Source organism: Mauremys mutica, chromosome 9 (assembly GCF_020497125.1).
Source record: "Mauremys mutica isolate MM-2020 ecotype Southern chromosome 9, ASM2049712v1, whole genome shotgun sequence".
Taxonomy (NCBI): Eukaryota; Metazoa; Chordata; order Testudines; family Geoemydidae; genus Mauremys; species Mauremys mutica.
Window position 1 is genome coordinate 28,943,090 of NC_059080.1, and position 19,164 is coordinate 28,962,253.

The 19,164-nt window shown below is 41.9% G+C and overlaps 1 protein-coding gene across 1 annotated transcript in view; it reads right to left on the reverse strand.

Moving 5' to 3' along the window:
* Nucleotides 1-19,164, reverse strand: part of POF1B (POF1B actin binding protein) — a 48,836-nt gene that overhangs the window by 15,197 nt on the left and 14,475 nt on the right. Inside the window, exons 2-4 of the mRNA XM_045029019.1 lie at nucleotides 12,243-12,350; nucleotides 7,933-8,133; nucleotides 865-995 (exon numbers count right to left, since the gene is read on the reverse strand). Of these exons, the coding sequence (XP_044884954.1) occupies nucleotides 865-995; nucleotides 7,933-8,133; nucleotides 12,243-12,350 (440 nt within the window). The remainder of the gene's footprint in view (nucleotides 1-864; nucleotides 996-7,932; nucleotides 8,134-12,242; nucleotides 12,351-19,164) is intronic.

Here is a 19,164-nt window from a genome sequence, read left to right on the forward strand (position 1 = left end):
GGCAGGCTTTTGCTCTCCAACACATTTTTAATTTAGGGATCAGAACAAAGGAAGGTTATCATCAGCCCAACTAGCCTCTTATTTTCCCAAGCAACATCGGAGAGCCATTACAATTGCTCTAAGCGCTGTCAATGCCTAACCAGTACCTGGATGAGTTAATTCCTCAGTATTATTAAAATCTTACTATTTTCTACAGACTGGGACAAATTCATTCCTGGAGAACCTTCACTGCTTGATCGGGAGGCAGATATGGCCCAATGAGTCCAAGAAAAGAAGTGGTGGGGAGGAGAAGAATGAGGAATTTTAGAAAAACTTGTAATTTGTTTTGAAGATAGCTGCAGCCTGAGGATTCAGTATCAAATTATTCTTTCAGAAGTGGTTTATAATACATACGGAAATCTTAATTTGCCTACAGATGCTGTGCACTATGGTGCACATAACCTCTCTGAATCCAGAACATGCCACTTAACATTGGCATCAGAGTAGTTTCCTTCTTTGCATCTTCAGGCGAGTACAATAATGTAACTGTGTCTTAAAGCAAAACGTCACAGCGTGCAGTATATTCACTTCAGTATGCACTATGTGCTGTCTAAATTATCTTGACAAGGGAGATACATTGTAGTTTAATTCCATAAAGTGCCTTGACCATTAGTCAAACAGTTTAAAATACACTCACTGCATTCAATAAAATAGCATGGCTTCTGACATCTTGAGACACTCAAGGAGCTAAGTTATTATGCACCACACTGTATGAACTTTAGCTGTCTGCAGAATGCAGCTCAAACAAACAGCACTGTTTTCTCTAACCATAGTACGAGTTCCTAAGATTCCTAGAACACCACAATGACGGGGGGTCTACAATACCTTCTTCCTATCTTTTCCACATGCTGCAGTAAACAGCTGTACAGGTCATTGCTCTTGCGGTTCACTTCAGCAAGTAGCTCGCCAAAATATCTTGAGTCCAGCTGCTCATTAGTTTCTTGAAGACTGTGTACCTGGAGGGGAAAACAATGTTATCAAGGTTAACAAGAAAGACTTTGCTTTTTTGAAGGTGACAACCAGGAGAGTGTAACCCAGAGATGCAGTTAGAGAGCAGTTGGGCCTGTGACTTGAAAGGGGTAAACTTGGGGGACTGAAAAAAGTGTCTCAGAAGAGGCAGCTTACCCAGGGACCAGGGCAGAGGGAGGAGGAAGTAATCTGACCAATTTCCCCCTAGTTGGCAGCTCAGGATCCATAAAGAAGCAGACAGCAGTGATATTTCAACTTAGGCATGCAGTGCCTTTAAGGATCTTTACTAGCATACAACAAATCCTTTTACTGCTTAGCTATCTGGCTAACAGCATATGGCCCAGCATTCGTCACAGGCACTCTGAAAAGGCAGCACGGACACTCTGCTTCTGAGAAGATGGGCTTGAATGGCTGCATAAAGCTGAAGTTGGCTTTAAGCAGCTGTTTCTAGAAGAAAGAATCCCCGCAAAATACAAGGCAGCCTCTGTAATCGTGGAATTTGGAAGACACTCGGGATAGGATTCATAAGGGGGGATTCAGGCTGAGCATTACAGCAAATAAAGTTTTAGGTGCGCTGCTGCCAAGTGGCATTCACAACCCCAAAGACAGGCACCTAGGCTCTGGAGACAGGTGTGTTTTGTGTTGGGCTTGATCCGATCAATAGGCTCTAAGGCTGCCTCTGAGCATGTCTACCAGTTTTAGTGTGACCAGATTTCACAATTTTTATAGGGACAGTCCTGATATTCAGGGCTTTGTCTTATACAGGTGCCTATTACTGGCCATCCCGATTTTTCACACTTGCTGTCTGGTCACCCTAACCAGTTTGGGCCCCACAGGTGAAACCATCTGGGGAATGCCTATGGTGAACCCTACTTGGAGCTGCTCAGTGGTGTCAGGACCGAGGAAACCAAGCAGATGCCCAACAGCAGAAATTTAGGGGCCTAGCAGACTTTACCCATGGAAACTTAAGCACCTACAGGGATAGGTGGCAGCTGCACGTGAATTTTGAGAATCTGAATTTTGGACTTAGATGCCTAAGTCCCCTGGGGGAAATCCCCCCATTCAGGACCTCCACACACTATGCAGCCACAGACAATTCAAGTTAAACAGCCCAGTGGAAGTAGGGGAGAGAAAAATTATTGGAAAAAGTATTTTCAGCATTCATTTGGGGCAGGGGAAACCACACCAAAAAACCCTCACTGCATGAATTAAAAAAAATGAAAACTGTTGATAACTTCCAGATATTCTTAATGATTTTTGCTTCCACTATATTGTGTCTGGAAATGTCTTTCAAGTATCCATAGCTACACTAAGTCAAATCATACAATCTAACACACACATGGACATTCTGGAATATATGCTTTAAGGATTATAGGCTCTGGACTCATCATCAAGCAAATTAAACTGCAATTTAGATGGAGAATGACAGAACCAGAATCTCAAATAAGATCTCTTATTCCATCACTGTGGTTTACAATACACTTCCAATCTGGAGAAAGAGGAAACCAGTGGTGCTAAAGTATTAAAGGAGTTGGAGAAGTAGAACAAAAGGAAGAATCCACCAAAGTAAGCTCTAAACACCAAACAAGTAAACAACAAAACACGAACGATATACAACAGATTAGAACACTCTCTAAGAGCGCAAAGGAACAAGAGTTCTGACTCAGGCCATGCGACAGTAAGAAGGAACTGGAGAGTTGTTGACCCGCACGGCCTATATTATAACCTCGGCTGGGAGTACAAAGGAGACACACATGCCGCTCAGTGGACACTGCTAAGAAAACATAGCGGGAATGCGCACCCATGATTGGAATACTTATAGGGACCCACCATTCAAAGAACCACCTCCTTTTCTTTATTGCAGAATTTAGTACACATGACTACAGTCACTTAGACTGAGGCTGTTTTCCATAGACATCTTTCATTTATTCTGTGGAGCAATTAAATAACCTTTTTGACTGCAGCAGCACTGCAAAAGCAGTCTTTATGGAATGCTGAGGTATCATTCAACTATGTCTTCCTAAGCACAAATGGAATGTGTCTCAACCTCAGAGATGCGGGTTTCTTTTTACATACACACAGATATTAACCTTAAGGTGCTATGAAAAAATTTCTTCTCTAACTTTTCCAAAATTCTCCATAGATTCTGATTTCACTCATTACAATTGACATGCTCCTGTTTAACTCTATATACGAAAGCACAGCACATTGTAAAGGGAAATGGGAGGATCTGGAGGAGTAGGAGTGAAGGCACTAGTGGCTACAGACAGGTAACTTCTCTCTAAAACTGTAGATTAACAAGCAAGGGTTAACTTTCATTACTGTCCTAACGACCTGCGTTTCATTTCCTGTATAATTCTACGGAACATATATGAGTCACCAGTAGAAATTTCTGCCTTTTAAGTTTGCCTCCCTCCCCTTGCTTTATCTGTTCCACACATCTTTGTCATGTTCCCTGCTCTTACATAATTGGTACTCTTTTTTTTCCTACTCACCTTGAAGTTGCCTGAGCCACTTATCTGTTCTTGAAGTGCTAATGCTGACTATGCTCAAAGATTATCACATGATAAAACTATTATGTAATAGATCATTAAAACTAATTTTAATAAATACAAAAATATGTTAAAATCAGTTTAAACTGGACATTTAAAATGAAATCAGTGAAGGAGATTAAGAATGCAGGGAGTCACTCTGTCCTTACTTCCTTAAATTCAGCCTTGGAATTATAAGCATCTCAGAACAGAGAGCACTCTTACAACTCAGAAGGTAATAAAATGTCTTGCCACACAACAGGCGTCGGTCTACTTAAGAAGCCCTGGAGACCATTCAAACAAGGACTATTGCTCTTTTTTGTTTACAGTAAAATGAATTAGAATATACTGACCATGTGTGACTAAGACTATGGTACATTTTTAGGCTCTAAAAGTGAAATTCGAGTTAAAAATTGCTGAATGTTAGTTCTCCTTTCTTAAAACCAAGTAAGATCTCTATTGGATCACTACTAGAACTCATCTTGCCTTTTCCTTTTGTGGCTAGTTATCTCTTCTCATTTCAGCTTTCTATTAACTACAGCTCAAAAATAACACAAAGAAAATCTGAGAATTTAACACCTATGCTGCATCAATGAATTGATTATGTTGAATCAAGATGTAGAATATTGCATTAGAACTCCCTGAGCCCTGCCAGTGACGATACAGAAGCAGGAAGCCTGCCAAATGATCAGTAGGGCCACTGGACGATTAAGGTGCTAAAGGAGCACTCAAGGAAGACAAGGCCATTGTGGAGAAGCTAAATGAATTCTTCGCATCTGTCTTCACTGCAAAGGATGCAAGGGAGATTCCCACACCATGTCATTCTTTTTGGTAACAAATCTGAGGAACTGTCCCAGATGGGGATGTCAGTGGAGGAGGTTTTGGAACAAATTGATAAATCAGTAATAAGTCACTAGGACGAGATGATATTCACCAAAGAGTTATGAAGGAACTCAAATATGAAATTATAGAACTACTAACTGTGGTTCAGCCTGTGTACCAGATGCCTGGAGAATAGCAAATGTAATGCTGATCTTTTAAAAAGGCTCCAGCAGTGATCCTGGCAAGTACAGATTGGTACGCCTAACTTCAATGCCAGGCAAACTGGCTGAAACTATAGTAAAGAACAGAATTATCAGACACATAGATGAACATGATACGCTGCGGGAAGAGTCAACACAGCTTTTGTAAAGGGAAATCATACCTGGCCAAGCTATTAGATTCTTTGAGGGGGCCAACAAATGTGGACAAGGATGACATAATGGATATATATTGTACTTGGATTTTCAGAAAGCGTTTGACAAGGTCCCACCAAAGTCTCTTAAGCAAGGTAAGCTGTCATGGGATAAGAGGGAAGGTCCTTTCATGGATCAGCAACCGATTAAAAGATAGAAAACAAAGGATAGGAATAAATGGTCAGTTTTCACAGTGGAGAGAGGTAAATAGTGGTGTTCCCCAAGGATGAGTACTGGGACCCGTGCTGTTCAACATACTCACAAATGATCTGGAAAAGGGGGTAAACAGTGAGGTGGCAAAGTTTGCAGATTGTAAAAAAATTACTTGATATAGTTAAATCCGAAGCTGACTGCAAGGAGTTACACAAAATTTGGTGACTGGGCAACAAAATGGCAGATGAAAGTCAGTGCTGATAAATGCAAAGTAATGCACACTGGAAAATATAATCCCAATTATACATACAAAATGAGGGGGGGTCTAACCACTCAAGAAAGATCTTGGAGTTTCTCTAGATAGTGCTCTGAAAACACTGGGTTCAAAAAAAAAAAATTACGTAAGTTCATGGAGCATAGATCCGTCAATAGCAATTGCGTCCCTGACCATCTTGGCTAATTGCTATTGACGGATCTATGCTCCGTGAACTTGCCTAATTTTTTTTTTTGAACCCAGTAATACGTTTGGCCTTTGTCAACATCACCTGGCAACGATTCCGCAGGTCGATTGTGCACTGTGTGAAAAACTTCCTTGTGTTTGTTTTAAACAGGTTGCCTGTTAATTTCATTGGGTGACTCTTAGTTTTTGTGTTATGTGAAGAGGTAAATAACACTTCCCTATTCACTTTGTCCATACCATTCATGAGTTCATAGGCCTCTATCATATCCTCCCTTAGTCCCTCATGCTCCAGGTGTCCCTAAACCTCCAATTGCTGGCAGCTGGGATTGGCCCTCTTCTGTTCATTCCTTCTGAAGCATCTGGCACTGGCCACTGTCAGAGACAGATACTGAGGTAGATAGACCATTGGTCTGACCCAGCATAGCTATTCTGAACAGCATGTAAAAGGTAATGTATATACTGACCATAGTTGTTAAAGAAAAATTAGTCTCTTTATTGGTTTCTCTGTAGGAGAGGATGATCATAGATTCATAGATTGTAGGGCTGGAAGGGACCTTGAGAGGTCATCGAGTCCAGTCCCCTGCCCTCATGGCAGGACCAAATACTGTCTATCCGGGATGATCTAGGCATTTATCTAACCTACTCTTAAATATCTCCAGAGATGGAGATTCCGCAACCTCCCATGGCAGTTTATTCCAGTATTTAACCACCCTGACAGTTAGGGACTTTTTCCTAATGTCCAACCTAAACCTCCCTTGCCGCAGTTTAAGCCCATTGCTTCTTGTTCTATCCTTAGAGGCTAAGATGAACAAGTTTTCTCCCTCCGCCTCATGACACCCTTTTAGATACCTGAAAATTGCTATCATATCCCCTCTCAGTCTTCTCTTTTCCAAACTAAAGAAACCCAATTCTTCCAGCCTTCCTTCGTAAGTCATGTTCTCTAGACCTTTAATCATTCTTATTGCTCTTCTCTGGACCCTCTCCAATTTCTCCACATCTTTCTTGAAATGCGGTGCCCAGAACTGGACATAGTATTCCAGTTGAGGCCTAACCAGCACAGAGTAGAGCGGGAGAATGACTTCTCGTGTCTTGCTCACAACACACCTGCTAATGCATCCCAGAATCATGTTTGCTTTTTTTTGCAACAGCATCACACTGTTGACTCATATTTAGCTTCTGGTCCACTATAACCCCTAGATCCCTTTCTGCCATACTCCTTCCTAGAGAGTCTCTTCCCATTCTGTATGTGTGAAATTGATTGTTCCTTCCGAAGTGGAGCACTTTGCATTTGTCTTTATTAAACTTCATCCTGTTTACCACAGACCATTTCTCCAATTTGTCCAGATCATTTTGAATTATGACCCTATCCTCCAAAGCAGTTGCAATCCCTGCAAACTTAATAAGCATACTTTCTATGCCAATATAGTCGTTGATGAAGATATTGAACAGAGCTAGTCCCAAAACAGACCCCTGCAGAACCCGACTTGTTGTACCTTTCCAGCAGGATTGGGAACCATTAATAACTACTCTCTGAGTACGGTTATCCAGCCAGTTATGCACCCACCTTATAGTAGCCCCATCTAAGTTGTATTTGCCTAGTTTATTGATAAGAATATCATGCGAGACCATATCAAATGCCTTACTAAAGACTAGGTATACCATATCCACTGCTTCTCCCTTATCCACAAGTCTCATTATCCTATCGAAGAAAGCTATCAGATTGGTTTGACATGATTTGTTCAAGTGCATACAGTCTCACTGATGAGGAAAAACTATGATCAATTCCTACCAAAAGTTCAGAACCAAGTCGATCTAACTACCTTACTCCTGAATATAAAGAAGAATTCACCTACTGAGGTGGGATACATTTTCTAATCTTTTCCATTTTAGGCATAATACTATACTCAAGGGCAAAATTTTCAGCTGCTTCATAATGATTGTTTTCCTCCTGTAACTACCTATTGGCATATGCCAACATGGGGTTTTGCAAGTGCAATGGGCACACACAATTTTTCAGAGGCATTCATTCCACACACAATTGAAAAATTAGCCTCCAAATGCCATAATCTGTATATTGAGAGGAAAGTGTTTATTTAAAATTCTCATCTCCATCTGCAGGTGACATGATTATAAAGCTGATAGACCTTCAAAACTGCTCTCCTGCTCAGATTCCAACCAAAAAACGCCTTCCATTTGGGTGCCTAGAAATTACAGGGTACCTGAAACAATTTTACAGCACGACCCTTTCTAGGTCAGAACATTGCCAGTTCAAACACTCTTAACCAATCATTTTACATACTGTGCTGACAATACAAGAAAATGGAAAAGTAGAGATTTGCAGCAGTAATATCTATACATATACATTTTGGTTCTTAACTTATTCTAAGCATTTTCAAAAAGGATGTATAGAAAATAATCGCCACACTGTACACTTTAAACTAAGTTCCCATAGACCTTTAGTTTAATTTTTTGGTAAAATGCTGTGCACTATCTACAATATTAATATGCTGTGAAAAGTAAACTATTAGATAGGAATTCTTCTTACTGGTTCGCAGCCTTGGATTGTTACTCTCTGCACGGTGTTCGTTCCTCTTCCACCATCACTCACAGAGATTGAGCTTATTTCACAGGGACTGCAACTTTGTGTTTCTCGGCACTGGTGGATGATTTGGGGCTGTTCAGATTGCTGGCATACCTGGCTAAGCTGGGATTGGTTGGACTGGTGGGAAAACTGGTATTGTTTCTCCTTTAAAAAAAATACATAGGGAATTCAACATTATTGTAGAACCAGAGAACATTACTCTCTCCCCAGTACAAAGCCTCTGAATAAATGAATAAAATGCATTCTTGCATGGGAAAATTCAAATGGTAGTTTATGTTCATCAGCTAGGCAAATATTTTAATTATATTATTGAAAATGCCACAAACAGATGCTTGACATTTAGCATATTACAACATTAACACAGTATTTGAACAGTGTTGTAGCTGTGTTGGCCCCAGGATATTACAGAGACAAGGAGGCAGCGTTGCCAACTCTCATGATTTTCTCATGAGTCTCATGATGATTATTGCTTTCCTTTAAGATCCAGCTCCTAGAGTCAAGTGGATATGTAATGATTTCAGACTTCATTCTTAAAGAAAAAGTAAGTTTCTAGCCCTTGTGGCTGTGGAGAAAGCTTCAAAATGTGACCCCCTGTGCACCTTAAAGGTTCAAAAAGCAGAAGGCAAATAAAAAGAACACCACATCTATTATTTTTACATACCCATGATTTTTGGTGAGCCTGAGTCACGATTTTTGAACATTTGGGGTTGGCAAATACTGCAAGATGGGTGAGGTAATATATTTTATTGGGCCAACTTCTGTTGGTGAGAGAGACAAGCTTTACACAGAGCTCTTCTTCAGGTCTGGGAAATACACTCAGAATATCACTGCTAAATACAAGGTGGAACAGATTGTTTAGCATAAGTAGTTAAAACATTTTTCAAGGGGCCATTCAAGGTTAATAGGTCACTTCACCTTGAATGGTTCCTTGAAATATGTGTTAACTACTTATATTAAATAATCTGTTCTACCTTGCATTTAGCAGTGACACTCTGAAGTCTGGTCTACACTACAGAGTTAAGTTGACACAGAGCAGCTTACGTCGACCTAACTATGGAAGTGTCTACACTTAGGCTATATCTACATTAGCAATAGAACGACAAAACTTTTGTCTTTCAGAAGTGTTAGGGAAAAAAACCTGGAAGACAAAAGTTTTGCCGCGACAAGTGCCAGTGTGAACAGTGTGCTGTCACCAGGAGAGCTCTCCTGCTGACAACGCAAACGCCGCTCGTTAGGGGTGAACATTTTTTGTCGGCAGGAGAGCCGACAAACAGCAGCCACACTGCATGACTTTTAGCAGCACAGCTGTAGCGACACAGCCATGTCGCTAAAACCTGTGTAGTGTAGACATAGCCTTAAATTTTGCTCCTGCCAATGTAACTGCCCTGCTACGCCGACTTAATAATTCCACCTCCACGAGCGGCGTAAAGGTTGATGCAGTTAGGTCAATGCAGTGTCAGTGTAGACACTGTGTTGCTCACATTGACTGTTACTGATTTTCAGGAGCTGTCCCACAATGCCCCACACTGACAGCATAATCGATAATAGCGTTCCTGTTTAGGATGCGGACCACCAACACAAGGAGCCAACTGCAGATATGCACAACCAATGTAATTACTGCAGCGACTGTATACCTACGTAAGTTAGGTTGACAATTTTGTAGTATACACTTGGCGTCAGTTAGTTTCCCAGACCTGAAAAAGAGCTCTCTGTAAGCTTGAAAGCTTCTCTCTCGCACCAGCAGAAGTTGGTCCAATAAAAGATATTGCCTCACCTACCTTGTTTCTCTAACGTTTGAACACTCAAACACAACTTCTCAGAATCTTAAGAGTTGAAAATCAAGGGGCTGTGTGATTTGTAATAATTTTTATATTTTACATAGGAGATAAATATTTCAATAAAGTTAGCATTCTTAACATACCCATTCATGAAATGGTACTTCCACTTGTTTTTTATATTTAGATTCTATTACTATTCTAACATATGTTCCTTTGACATATCCTGTTATAGTAAGAAATAGCAGTTAGGAAAAGAGATCAAGTTGGAAAGACTTCTATTTCTTGGCTTTTTCACTGCAGCACAGTTTAATAAGAAAAGTATTTGGACCTGAATTTAATCTGGAGATGGGTCAGTAAATTTTCTTCATGTATTTTCAAGTTTTTGATTATTACAGTGAACAATGCATAGTGACATCCGCAACATTTTTCACATATTATGCAGACTACATGATGCCACATCATTTATATTTTTATAATGCGGGAAAAATGCAACTTTTTTTATTTATCAAGCATATCAGAGTGACAAGGAAATTGTAAGTAATCTAGAAGCTAGTTTAGGCCACAACTCAACAAAGCACTGCAGCATACACTTACGTCCCACTGAAGTCAATTTACTTCAGCGCTTTGCTGATTTGGGGTCTTAATCCTGCAAGTCTAATTTAAATAAATAATTAAATATTTCCACATATAATGCATTTTAAAAATCACCAGCCCTAGATTTGTTTTAAGTACTAAGAAATAACAACAAACGGAACATTTGAGTTTGTGAAGTTTTTTTGTAAAATATACAAGCATTCCCTCACCCTTTTCCACTCAAAACTTCTCCAACTTTGGAAAAGTTATGCAGGGAGACGAGACCCTTTATACATACGGTAGTTCTACCGCATTCAGTGGCAAAAAAAGGAGGAAGAAAACAAAAATCCAAAATTTCACAATTTTTTTTTCCACTTTTTGAACAAGACAAACATTTCGTGTTTAAATTGTCATCTTGTTTCAAAGTTTTCTGAGGAAAAATTAAATTAAATCTAATGAAAAATACGTTTTTGATCAAACCCCATTTTTTTAGTAGCAAATTTTTTCATTTGAAAATTTTCAACCAGCTCGATCACAATGTAATTGGCCAGAAACAGAGTAAGATTCTAAACAATACCTTTCCTTACAGTCTTGTTTTTCTAAAATTCATGCAATTTGGAATTATTTCTAGAAATCAGTGGTACTATTCCCATGCGAATGTAGTTACCAATAAGAGTAAAGGTTCCACAGTCAGGCTCAAAATTATAGTACACCTCTACCTCGATATAACACGACCCGATATAACACAAATTCAGATATAATGCGGTAAATCAGTGCTCCGGGGGGGGCGGGGCTGCACACTCCAGTGGATCAAAGCAAGTTCGATATAACGCGGTTTCACCTATAACGTGGTAAAAAATTTTGGCTCCTGGGAGACAGCGTTACATCGAGGTAGAGGTGTACTAGCAAATAAGAGGCACAGCAACTCTCAGCTTCAATTTAAAAGGAAGTTTGGGGGGAAAGTTTAACTAACAGGCTGCACACTTTGTAGTTTCTGGAAGGCCAAGCTCACTGCAAATCCCAGGGGCTCCTTGCATTTTCCCTCCCCTCCATAAGCTCCTCATGTGCTACCCCATCATCTCCCTCTATTTCATGGACTTCCTGCAATTCCCCTCAGGAATGCCCCACATTCCTGCCATGGGTTCTGTGTGCTCACTCTATTCTTTCCTCCTCCAATAACTGGGACCCCATTCTCTCCTTCATGTCAGTTGCTGTGTGCCTCTTCTCCCCACCCCCCATTCACCCCTTGGCAGGGGCTCCATTTACCCTCATTCCCATTTCCTTCCCCCATGCCAGGAGTTCTGTGTGCCCCCCCACTCCCTCCATTCCAAGGTCCCTCATCCTCCCCTCCCCATGACAAGAGCTCCCTGTGGGCACCCATTCCCCTGACCATCTGGGAGATAGGTCATTCACTGGGTCAACATCTTAACTCTACTGGGGTATTGTTACCCTAGTTGTTTGATCTATAGACAACTGCAGAGGTGCTTGAAACTGTTGATCTGTTAAACAGAAGATAGGGGTTCCACATGTACCCCATTTCTCCCCTTTTGATTTCCCCCCAAAACAACAGGGTTCTGGCCACAACATTCCCTGAAATTTTGGAACTGATCAGATGTGACATTCAGAAAAGTTATTGTGTTATATACAGACAGACATAGAAATGCCATCAAGTTGAGTGTAGGCCATTGCGAGCTTGGCCAATAGATGTTCCAAATCCTGCTCACCTTACTCATAAAAGAAATTCCATTGATTATAAGTAAGGATTTAGCCCTTACATGAACTAAAACAATTCTATCAGATTTTCTTTAATTTCCAAGAGAAGCAAAAACTTGAGACAATAGTAGAAAAGTATTTGTTTTCTTGCACAACAGATTAATATAAATGATACAAGAAATCATTCACCTGTTCAGGATTTAGCAACTCATATTTTCTTATTGTCTTTTCATAGATAACATTGTTCCCTGGGCAGTAACTTCCTCCTCTCAGAAATGGAGACAATGGCTCCTGTAACTGTAAAACATTAAAAAAAAAAGAAGTGTTAATATACAATCTTGTGGATATACCACTCCTATTTAGAATTAGCACTATTTTGAATAAAAAGTGTTGGGGTTGCAGGGCCTCCCAGAGGATTCAGGGGGCCTGGGGCAAAGCAATTTCAGGGGCCCTTCCATAAAAAAAATTGCAATACTATATTCTCGTGGGGGTCGCTCCAGGGCCCGGGCAAATTGCCCCGCTTGCTCCCCGACACGGGCAGCCCTGGGAAAAATAAACCTTCCGCATCTTGGCACAAACCCAGTTTTGAGAAAACTTCTTTACAAGGTATCACTGGTTCTCAGAATCAGCTAGTGCTAAAAGGCACTAAAGCACATTAAAAAGGTTGGACAAATATTTTCCGTCAAAACTTTTTTTGGATCGAAAACTAGGGGTTTTTAAAAAGCAGAAAAAAATCATGGACGTCTGCTTTCCTTCAAAATTTGTGGTGTTTTTTTTAATTGAAAAGCTGAAATTAGTCTGCCAAACCTGAATATGGTTTGGGGTTTCAGCAGTGTGTGGCCAAATATTTGCTGCTTGCTGTGTTTGATTGTTTAAAGAAACAACAAAAAATTCTGCTTAAAAAAAATCCAAAACTTTTGAACCACCTCAGCTTGTGACCAAATGCCTGAGCCCATCCAGTCAGAGATTTTTCCAGGTTTCTGATACTCTGCTAGCTTCCTTGACTCATATCTTACTCCATAACTTTGGGCTCATTTAGGTTAGAACATAAGAACAGCCATACTGGGTCAAACCAAAGATCCATCCAGCCCAGTATCCTGTCTACCGACAATTGCCAATGCCAAGTGCCCCAGAGGGAGTGAACCTAACAGGCAATGATCAAGTGATCTCTCCCCTGCCATCCATCTCCACCGTCTGACAAACAGAGGCTAACGAATGGTGTCCCTACCCATCCTGGCTAACAGCCATTAATGGACTTAATCTCCATGCATTTATCTGTTTCCTAGAGACTGGCTCCATGGGTACCTCACAAACTGGAGACAGTTACTGTGGGTTTGTCTTTAGTATAGCTCATGTACATACTCCACAAACTGAGCATTTGAGCTTGTTCCAGAATCTGGGATGAGCCTATGTTGTGAAAACTGACATGCTCAAAATAGCACATGCATGTGAATGGACACAGGGTGTTAACATTAAATTAACCCACAGGTTCTCAAACTGGGGGTCGGGACCCCTCAGGGGGTCACAAGGTTATTACTGGGGGTCGCGAGCTGTCAGCCTCCACCTCAAACCCCGCTTTGCCTCCAGCATTTATAATAGTGTTAAATATATAAAAAAGTGTTTTCAATTTATATGGGGGGGAGGGGTCGCACTCAGAGGTTTGCTATGTGAAAGGGGTCACCAGGACAAAAGTTTGAGAACCACTGAATTAACCCCTCTGAAGCCTCAGGGAATGCGAGGGGGGGGGGTCTCCCTTGGTAGGGTCAGGTAGGAGGTAGGTGGTGTAGGATATTGCTCTTCTCATGTGATCCCTCCCCCAGTGGCTACCCTCCCCTGACATGAATCTCCCTATGGCACTGAAATTAAATATAGACTATAATTTGGCATTTGAGAAGTGAAAGGGATGGTTGCCCTAATGGAAAAGCTAACAGCTTGGCTCTTCTGCAAGCCTCAAACTGCTGAATGAGCTTTAGGGTAGGGAAGGCTGTGCCTCCCAAACAGCCTGACCCTGCCCCCTATCTGACCCCTCCACTTCCTGCCCCAACTGCCCACCCCCCTCAGAATCCCCAACCCATCCTGCTCCTTGCCCCTCACCGTCCCCCAGAGACCCACCACCACCACCCCGGGACCCCATCCCTGCACCCTGTCCCCTGACTGCCCCGACCCCTATACACCCCCCTGCTGAGTCCTGACAGACCCCTGGAACGCCCACAAGCCAACCCCCCCATTCCCTGTCCCCTGACCGCCCCCCCAACCTCTGCCCCCTCCCTGTCCCCGGGACTCCCTGCCCCTTATCCAACCTCCCCCGGCCCCTTACCCCCGGCTCCCCCCTCACCCGGAGTCTCAGCACGTCGTATCCAGTAGCTTCCCTCGACAGCTGCAATGAGGCTCCGGCGGGGCTCCTGAGCTCCTCCCCGCTCAGAGCCGCGTGGTAAGGGGGCAGGACCGCGAGCTCCAGTGGGGCCTGAGATCCCTCTGCTTGGCCCGGAGCTCGCAGCCCCGCCCCCTTACCACGCAGCTGTGAGGGGGGCGGAGCTCAGGGGCCCCGCCGGAGCCACGCTGCGCCGCTGTTCAGGGACACTCCTGGATGCGCTGAGGCTCCAGGAGAGGGGCAGAGGCGGGGTCGGGCCGGGGCTGGGGCGGGAGCCTCACCCGTTCTCTTGGGGGCCCCTGCGGAGCCCGGGGCACATTGCCCCTCTTGCCCCCTCCCCGGGCGGCCCTGTGGGGTTGTTGTTTTTGTTGTTTTTATTCAAACGAAAGGACAAGAGCAACATATTTAGGCATGATATAGTACTGTGTACATTGAAGTAGTAGCTGAGACACTAAAAGGTCATGTTAATTTTACATGGGGAACAAATATTTAATAATGAGCTCTGCAATATAACAGAGAAAGGCATAACAATCAAATGGCTGGAAGCTGAAGCTAAAAAAATGTATACTGGAGGAAATAAGGCATACATTTTTAACAGTGAGAGTAATTAACCATTAGAACAGTTTACCAAGGGTCCTGGTGGATCCTCCAGCACTGACAATTTTTAAATCAAGATTGAATATTTTCCTCTAAGAATTATTTGGGGCAAGTTCTCTGGCCTGTGTTATACAGGAGGTCTGACTAGATGATCACAATGGTCTCTTCTGGCCTTGGAATCTAGAATTTGAGCTCCATAAGGAAGTGAGTTGAATCAATGGGGCTCAGCTTGTTTCCATTGAAGTCAACAAAAGACTCCCACTGACTTCTGTGAGCCTTGGCTCAAGCCCTTAGAGAGTATACAAGATTGGGCTCATTATTATCATCATTGATATAATCTGCCTGTCTTTGCACAGTTTAAAGTGCTAAATCAATTCTGTAGGAGAGAAACTGACCTAAAACACATGTGTTAAAAAGATGACAACTGTTCAGAGTAGACCAGAGCAGAGCACAGATATATAAGTAAGACGAAGGAAACGAAATACAGCATGGAGACGTATTGCCTCAGCAGAAGGAAGTCTGATTTTGGTTCCTCAGAGCAGCTTGGAGGGGGAGAGCAAGGCAGAAACAAAAAGCATAACTCAGATAGATCCAAGTATTGACTGGTCACTGGGTTTATCTATATAAACACCCACTTCATGGGAAGCCGGGCTGTAAATCTACCTCACACTAGCCTGGTGCACACTAGCTGTCCATGCTCCACAGCACACTCTGATCTACCCCTCTACAAGTAGATCAGCATGCCCTTTGGAACTTTTAGTGCATGACGGCACGGTCCACATGGACAGCTAGTGTGTGGCAGGCTAACGCAAGGCAGATTTACCCCCCAGCATACCGTGAACTAAGTGTTTGTATAGGATATGTCTACACTGCAATGTAAACCCAGGGTTAGCAGTCTCTGGGTTTGTTAATCTAGAGTATCTACTCCAGGTTAGGAATTGTTGAACATGTGGCCCCAAACCTACATTGCATTATGCAGGCCTGAGTTCAACCACCCATATCCCAGACTTCCTAGCACCCTCTCAAAATGGCCACTCTAACCCTTTGTGGTGCAGTGTGGGAAAATTTGGCTATCCACAAAACCTGACTATCCAGAGAAGAAAGTAAGTTTGCTTGTGGGATTGTGGGATACTTTTGGTGCCTTCCCAGAGCACTAGTCCAAAAGGGCTCGAACCCTGCATCCAAATTTGACTCAGGCTCAGACTATCCATTCCTGTGGTGGGATCCTGAGAGCCTGAGTTAGTGCAATGCATGTGTAGCTGGAAGGGGGATTAGGTTTGAACCTGAGTTCAAACCCTGGGCTTACATTGCAGTGACTAAACTTGGGCACCCAGCAAAAGGGCACTTTTGAAAATCTGGACCTATGCATCTTGTCCAAAGTCATAACAAAATTCTGTGCCAACGCCATTAATAGAACACGGATCTCCAGTCCTAATCCAGTGTTTTACCAACAAGATCTTCCTTCCTTTTCTGAGCTAATAAAAAAATATGTTGAGGGTTCCCAGGCTTCTGACCTAGCAACAATACTGTGTCCAGCATATTTTAAAGAACTGGTTGTGGGAAATACTGTTTAATGTAAAGAAGTAGCATTTCTATGTCTGCGGCAGTCACTCATGAGAGTCAGCCAAAGACATTCTTTATCCTAAACACAACTCTTCCACATATTTGGGTTAAGCAGTACTTTAGGGTGGTCTTTAAATAATGAAAATGGCTACACACATTGTGCTCATTCTAAAACATCTAGGTCCTATTGCCACACTAGTGCACATCTGCTTTCACCCCCAATCACCAGTGCTCGGTTTCATGCAGGTAATTAGGTTTTTTAGCATTATTGAGCATTGTGCACATTTCCCCACATTATACAGAAGACTTGGGGGCAGGGGCAATCATCTGCTGGGCAAAATTAGAATGCTCAGTGCTAACGTTTTCTTTTTTTCAGTTCTTTCATTTGCACGTAACACACCAATGGAGTTAGCCTCTGTGCCTTGTCTGCAAAATGTGCGTAAGAAATAAGCTTATGCAGACTTAATGGGACAAAGCTTCAGCTAGTGTAAATCAGTATAGCTCCAATGAGCTGCACCAATTTATACTAGCTAAAGATATGACCCATACAGTACTCATCTCTACAAATGAAAAGCACTGTAAATACATTATTTATTGTTTTCTCAGTGCCTCCCTTTTGAGATGAGAAGCAAAGAAAATCTGTATTTTATTTAAATAGTGAAATGACTGGAACATAAGAATTGCCAGATCAGACCACTAGACCACCTACCCCAGTATCCCATACCTGACGGCCTCAAGTGCTTCAGAGGATAGTGCAATGACAACTGTGAAATAAGATGTTCCCAGGAGAAGTGTCTCCTTTTAATTCGATCATTTTCATTCTCTAATTCTATAATTTAAAAAAAAAATTCCTACCAATTGTGTTTGCTTTCATTTGGCAAGTATTTGTTTCCACTTCTTCTTCTAGTGTAGCATACACATAAATTGACAACTTGAATTCCATGTGTGCACCAGCAACATTAACAACATCACAGACAGAGCTACAGCCCAAATCTACATTCCTCAAGTAGAGACACAAGGTGGGTGAGGTAATATATTTTATTAGACCAATTTCCGTTGTTGAGAGAGAGAGAAAGAAGCTTTCGAGCTACACAGAGTTCCAAACCGGAAGAAGAGCTCTGTGTAAACTCAAAAGCTTGTCTCTCTCACCAGCAGAAGCTGATCCAATAAAAGATATTACTTCGTGCATCTTGTGTCTCTAATATTATGATACAAACATGGCTACAACACCATATTCCTCAAGTAAGCAGAATTCCCACGGAGGTCAGTTTGAGGATTGGGTCTTTTGTTAGTTAACTGTTATAGATCAGCAGGAATAACTCACAGGTCATGGTCACTTCCTCCCCTAACAACTCAGCAATGCCAGGAAGATCTTTGTTGCGGTTATCAAAATTTTAAATCAAGGAGGCATTCATCACTGGATAAGAGCAATTCCAAAGTAGGTCAGATATCCAGTTTGGAACTCCCACATCTGTGTTGTACTGTAATAAACAGCCTGCAGCAGTTTTTCAATCCTCCTCCTAAAGCGTGAATCGTAACACCAGGAAAAAGAAATCAAAGTAGAAAAGACTCTACTCTAGCTAAGCATCAATTATAGTAATTAGAGAATGTCAAAGTTATGAGTACTGTTGAAGACTTGTCATAGTCTTGATCACATTTTCTCCCCTTTGCATAATTAGGGCCTGATCCTGCAAACTTTCATCATGCAAGTAATCCTACTGAAGTCAAAAGGACTCCTTATATGAGTACACAACATTCAAAAGAAAAGATGATATATAGCTTATAAAGCATAACCATGTTTCCAAATAAGGATCTGGACTACAAACTGAAACACCTACAAATTAACATGTGATTGATTTCTTTACACTAATTTTGCTTCCCAAAGACTGCACACTTTATAGATATGTAGTTTTGTTTCTCAGTCTTTGGCTCAAGATAATTACTTAGGTTGAGATTGCCTCTCTGAGGCAGGGAGCTTCCTTTTTGTTGTGTGTTTGCACAGAGCCCTGGGCAAGAAGTCCTGGGCCACTCCTATGAACTGTGGTAATACAAATAAACAATCGGGAATTTTTTTTTTTTATCATCATTCAGAGGTACATACTGTAGTGTGGTGCATTGAAAAAAATGTATCCTTTTAAGAAACTGAATTATATTTAAAGTAAATAATCTGTTACAGAACCTTCAAACCTGCCTAAACTAAATCCACTACCTCAGGGCTTTGGAATACATAACTCATGCTATTAAGCTCTCTCGCTTGTAACCAGACATGCCAAACATGCAAAAAAAAAATGCAGAAATTGGGCTTGTCTTTGGCTTAATTGGCCTGTGAGTTGCTTATTGGCTAGTTTTTGTCTTGTAGCTTGTTGGGCTTGTAGCTTGTTGCGTTTTTTTGGGGTTTTTTTCTCCAATCGGCTCCCGGCAAGCAGGAGCAAAGGCGGGGAGAGAGTCAGGGGTGCACAGCAGGCCCACCACAGTCCCAGACTGCACACCAGGGGGATCTAGTCACATAAAGTGTTGGGGTTCTTAGGGATTGGCTTGTTTTGGTCTTGTTTTGAAATGGGATTAGCCTGATTTTTTACT